Here is a 6,231-nt window from a genome sequence, read left to right as displayed (position 1 = left end):
ATAGACATCAATATAATCTAAAAGTTTAACTTAACTGTTTTCCTAGAATGTACTAAAATTAAAATAAAAAATAAAAAACACGTTTTGGTTAACTAACATACTTAAAATACTCTCCCCCAGCTCTAAATAATTCATCTTTTTTTATATTTTGGGAAATATAATATACCTCTAAAGGCAAGCCTGTGCAGAGGTACATCTTCTACATTAACAAAATATTATAAGTCGAGCATAATAATTAAATAAATAATATAGTAGCTTACTCATTATATCATTAATAGACTACAAATAAATGATAGGGAAATATTCTTTTTAGGTGCTGATCATATGTCCCTAATTTTGGCCGTAAAAGTTTAAATGTGTCAAGAAAAAACTAAAAAAGAAAAAAAATGACTTTGTCTGTTTGTAGGTTTTCGTGATTTGAGCAGCGTTTTGTGTGTGTGAGTGTGTGTAGGTTTATGTGTTGGTATGGGTGCATTCTTTACTTAGATAATATTGTATGTAGGTGTAAGTGTACGAATTGTTGTGAATGTTGCTGCAAGGTCGCCACTCAGACTGAAGGCATCCTCGCCACTTGCTCCATCATGCGGCTCTGAGCGGAGACACTCCGCCCGTCAAAGCTCAGTCCATGCATGGAAGGCAGTAATGCGAGGCGCCCCAGCCACAAGTCACGCCTTAGCCCACTACATTGAATAGGTAGTCTATACTGTCTTGTTTGAACAACCAGCTTCTTAAACTGCGTAAAAATAACTTTAAACTTGGTAAAGCTTTTATATTTCCAGGAATAACGTTATATATACGAGGAGCTATAAAATTAAATGTTTTTCTAAAATAATCTATATAGGGTTTCGGGACACAAAAATTCCTTCTATTTCGCAATGCCATACTATGTAAAACCTCTTCTCTTGCGGCATATTTATCACGATTTATGTGGAAAAATTTCAAAACTTTAAAACCATAAATATATCTTACTGGTAAAATTTTTGTTTGACTAAATAATGGAAAAGATGGCTCCCTCGACTTAGATTTATTAATTATACGAATGAATTGTTTTTGTAAAACAATTAAAGAATTTAAATTCGTTGCATAAGTACCACCCCAGGCTGAAATTGCGTATTCCAGTTTGCTGTGAACAAGCGAAAAGTATACGGTACGTAACACTTCACTGCTGCATATATCTTTAAGGAAATAAAAAATTCTTAGATGATTGCTGAGCTGCCCTACTAATCTTGATACATGTATTTTCCAATTTAAATTTTCATCCAAAAATATGCCAAGGTATTTAATATTGTTACATTGTTTTAAATTTACACAATTCTGACTACAGGCCGTATATTTTGTTAAACAGTCAACACATTTATAAGTTACAGGATTTAAAAGTATACACGTTTGTCTTAAGGAAAAATTCAAATAAACAGTTTTTTCAGGACTTAAAATCATTTTATTAACTGCGAACCAATATCTGAGAGCAGCCAAATCTGCATTCATAGCTTCTTGAATTTCCACATTACTGCCTTTGATGTAAGTTATAGCTGTATCGTCTGCAAATGATGTTACCAACCCTTTGAAATTGCCATTACACAAGTCATTTATGTATATTAAAAACAAAATTGGACCCAAAACTGAGCCTTGAGGAACCCCATACTTAATTATGGCACTTTCGCTCAGTACGCCATTTATTCTAACGCGTTGTCGCCTATTCTTGAGATAACTATGAAACCAATCATACGCAAGGCCTCTTATTCCACTCTTGTACATTTTTTTTAATAAAATGTTGTGGTTGACAGTGTCAAAAGCCTTTTTGATATCCAAGAACAACCCACTGACTTTCTTCGTATTATTTATCCCTTTGTTTATCGATTTAACAAGATTAAGAATAGCAGATTCCGTGTTAAGCCCTTCTCTAAAACCATATTGATTTTTGCTAAAAAATTTTGTTTTTGACAAAAAATTTATGAGTTTTTGCTTCATTAATTTTTCAATTATCTTAGAAAAGGTCGAAACTAGGGAGATAGGTCTGTAATTGTCACACGAGGTTCTCGAGCCTTTCTTATGTAAAGGTATTACAATAGATTCTTTGAGGCACTCAGGAAATTCACCCAGCGTAAAACTTAAATTAACTATATGTAAAAATACTTGAGAAATGTGTGGAAAAATTGTTTTGATTAAAAAAGAACTATAACCATCAAATCCAGGTGACTTGCCATTCCGTAATGAATTAACAGCTAAAATCAAATCATCAGGCAAAACAGGTCCTACGAAAAATGATGATAATTCGTCCTTAACTACAAAAAAGTTTGCTAATTCATTCGGTAAATTTTGTTTCTCCGCATCGTCTTGACAACACAAGCCTTCCGCAACAGTCAAAAAATATTTATTGAATTCCTTTGATACCAACTGTGGATCAGTTATTAAACCGTCACCAACTATCAAATTAATATTGCTCTTACTTTTTTCCCTCTGCCTGGTTAATTCGTTTACTCTTTTCCAAGTTTCCTTGGAATTCCCCTTACACTGTTCAAAAATATTTTTGTAGTACGCTTCCCTTGTTAATCTTATATCTTTTTGTAATTTATTTTTGAAACGGGTGTAATAAGATTTTAATTTAGCATTGTTCAAGTTATTCTTAATCTGTTTATATAAAGTATTTCGGGTTTGAATTCGAGAACATAGTGCGTCTGTCATCCAAGGCTTTAATTTCTTTTCAGTACGGTGCAAAGGTCTGTTTACAGGTTTCAAGCTCTGATCAATGTTGCTCTGTAAAATTGAAGAAAACTCGTTATACGCAAGCGAAACCATTTGCGCGGCGTACACGGGCGCCCAGTCAGCTGATTGCAAGCGGTCACATAGCGCAGCGTAGTCGATACGGCGAGGCGGGCCAGTGTCGGTGTCCAGGGCAGCGGCAGGCCGACACTTGACCCCCAACACAGCCACGCACAGGCTGTGGTCCGTGATACCCACGTCCACCACGGCACACTCTACGCTCACAATACGCTTATCGCTAACTCGAGCAAATACGTGATCGATACAAGTCCTTGAGATGATTGTTTCCTGTCTGATGCTATCGAAATATGTACCTACTCTAGTCGGGATATTTATCAAAGATTCTAAACCATGGTTTGACATTTTAATTTTATAGTTCTCAGTACTCGGGTTGTTATTTAATATATCGATATTTATGTCACCGATTATGAACAGATTTTTTATCGAAGTTTTACTATTTTCATCTAGGCTTAAATATTCATCTATCTCTGTACAAAAACTGCCTACATCGAAACCATGCAATCTGTATATCGCTAATATATTTATAGTTTGACTGAATGTAGTAAAGGTTAATTTAATCGCATCTGCTGTTACCATATCTAATCCTGTAAAATTTACGTTAGTAAATACATTATTTTTAACATAAACTATCACCCCACCAGCCCTATAACTATAATTAAAACTACCTGCCATAGTAAAGTTATTTAACTCATAAATACCTTTTTCACATTCATATATCCAAATCTCTGTAAGTATAATAATGTCAGGTAAAAATTTTTTCTCCAATAATTCCGCTACAAATAAATCAAAATTTTTACGAAGACTTCTTATATTTTGATGGATTACTAATAGGTTTGATTCATCAACAATTAACTCTGATATAACACTATTTACATTCATTTATAAAATAAGAAAGTACTTTTTAAAATTTAAAATAAAAATTGGTTTTAACTTCAAAATAACAAAAACGCATAAAATGAAATAAAAACTTACCACAAGTTATCATGTAATCCTAGCTAAAAGGCTACTTAAGCTTGTTTAGGTCGTCCTGGCAGGTTACTAACACAACACTATCACCAGTTTTTTTACGCATAAAAATCTTGCCATTTCTGCTCCACAGGAACTGGTAGTTGTTGGTCTTCTTCGCCTCCCGCGCCAGTGCGAACAGTCGCCTCCTCGCCGGGGACATGGCCTCGTTCAGGTACACGGGGGTGTCCATCGCCAGGCCCATGTGTCTCGTGGAGAACTCCCGTTTCTGACGCCTCTTCTCCATCACTCTGTCCTTGTCGATGCGACGAACGAACTTCACCACTACGGGCGGCGGTCGGTCCCCCATAGGTCGTCGTGACAGACGGTGACACGCGTCGATCATGGACTCGTCGATGTTTGTGCCAAGACCCTCGCCCACCTTCTTTACCAACTCGATGACTTCTTCTTGCGTCTCTGTTTTGTTTTGTGGAAATGGCAACCCATGAATCTCTATAGTATTCCGTCTCGAGTACTGTTCAGCTTCTTCCAGTCGCACCTCCAGATCCTCGACCCTTTTCTTTAGTATCAGATTCTCTTCAATAACGGCTTCAAACTTCTCCATACAGCCATTCACTTTCTCAACTTGCTTGTTGATCGCTTCAGTGTTGGCAGTAAGTTGTTCTTGGAGTGACTCGTACGAAGTGTTCAGGTCCTTCACGAAGTTGGCCTGGTCGGTGCGGATGTCGTTCAGCACCCTCATGATGTCCTGGATGGTCAGAGTGCCGTCGGTGGCCTGAGACTCCAGCCTCATGCTCTGACGCCGAGTGGTCCCGCACGGTTCACATCGCCACGGCATGTTCTCCGCACTCAAGGTGTCAATATCGGTACGGCTCATATTCACACACGAACCGTGAAAACTGCCCCCACAGTCAACACACTTAATTTTTAAAGATTTGTTTGTAAGTCCCTTAAGACACACACGACAGTTTGCCATACTAAAAGATAAATATACTGCAAAAATTAACGAAAACTCACAGGCAATAGGCCAATAAGCCAGTAATGTACGCGTAACGTGCACCGTAACGGTAGATAACCTCAACAAAGCTACAGCACGATAAGATAACGTACGCTCAGTCGATGTGTACTGCTCGACGTCCAGCTCATCACTGAAATATTCTCTTCTGAAATGTTCTCTTTGAAATATTTATTAAATCAGAAGGTAATACAGTTTAAAATATTACCAACAAATTCAAGACAAAACCGTTCTAAATTGCATGATCGTTACTTGGATATTACTTACAAAGTTAAATTATAAAAATGAGGTCCATAGTGTTATTGAAGTATTCGTAAAGGGGAAGAATTTCTTCCAACGACCATCAAACGTTTTATCTATAGTTCTGAATAAATACAATTCTCAATAAATAATTCCCAATTGAAGTTTAGAGGTTTAAATATATATATATATATATATATATATATATATATATATATTAGTATAATAATTATACTAATATTAGAATAATCTTTTTTGTAATTTTTACGTGGAAAATTTGTTTTTGGGGTCGATAGCGGCAAAATTATTGGTCGGAGGTTAAAACAAAACAAAAGCACCATTTAGAAAATCACGTGATCTAGAAAAAAGATTTGTAACATTTTGCCCTATCCTCAGCGGTTTGGCCGCATAATGCGTTTTAAAGTATTGGTTTTTTTATGTTTCACTTGATATTTTATTTTATGGCCTTTATTGTGGACAAAACCCTAACCATAGTACATGATAAACATTTTATTTTGATATAAAATTAGGCGTTCTACAAAAAAGGTCAAGTGACTTTTTGCCCTATCTCCATTGGGTTGGCCGAAAAACGTGATTATGAGCAATTTATTTGTAATTTTTACGTGAAAATTGTGATTTTGGTGTCGATAGCGTCAAAACCACTTGTCGGAAGTCAAAATGAAACGAAAGTTTGATTTATGAAATGAGGTGATCTACAAAAAAGGTCCAGTGACTTTTTGACCTATCTACAATGGGTTGACCGCAAAACGCGTTTAAATGCAATTATTTTGTGATTGATACGTAAAATCTTGTTTCTGGAGTCGATATCAGCCGAACCGTTGATTGGAGTTTAAATATTTATCTAATATCCTTTAGTAAGCCTGTAAATCGCTTTCAATGGTAAAATATTTATCGTGTTATTTTAAAAATGCACATTTTGGTTGTTTTAAATTTTTTGCTACTATGATTTGTTCAATTCATTGTGGTTCCGGATTGAACAATTATTACTACGTTATTGAGTGATTACAACCCCCCTAGGGAATTGGCTGAGCGTTAGCAAAACGTCAATAGTAGATAGTGACAGAGAGAATTTATTTATGTTAACACACACAACAACCTCTAAAAGATAACCACGTGTGTGTTAACACCCAGTAACAATAAACCCCCCCTCTGGAATTTCCCAGTATGACCAGATAACCTCCTGAGTAAATTAAACCCCCCGATGTCTT

The 6,231-nt window shown here is 36.0% G+C and overlaps 1 protein-coding gene across 1 annotated transcript; it reads right to left on the bottom strand.

Annotated features, from left to right (window-relative positions):
• Positions 1-3,784: 3,784 nt before the first annotated feature.
• On the bottom strand, positions 3,785-4,624 carry LOC124361554. The gene has a single exon (XM_046815615.1). The coding sequence runs from the start codon at positions 4,622-4,624 to the stop codon at positions 3,785-3,787; it is 840 nt and encodes a 279-aa protein (XP_046671571.1).
• Between the last annotated feature and the right edge of the window lie 1,607 nt (positions 4,625-6,231).

The sequence above is a fragment of the Homalodisca vitripennis genome, chromosome 4 (genome assembly GCF_021130785.1).
Source record: "Homalodisca vitripennis isolate AUS2020 chromosome 4, UT_GWSS_2.1, whole genome shotgun sequence".
Taxonomy (NCBI): Eukaryota; Metazoa; Arthropoda; class Insecta; order Hemiptera; family Cicadellidae; genus Homalodisca; species Homalodisca vitripennis.
This window is presented reverse-complemented; position numbering and strand designations above follow the sequence as displayed.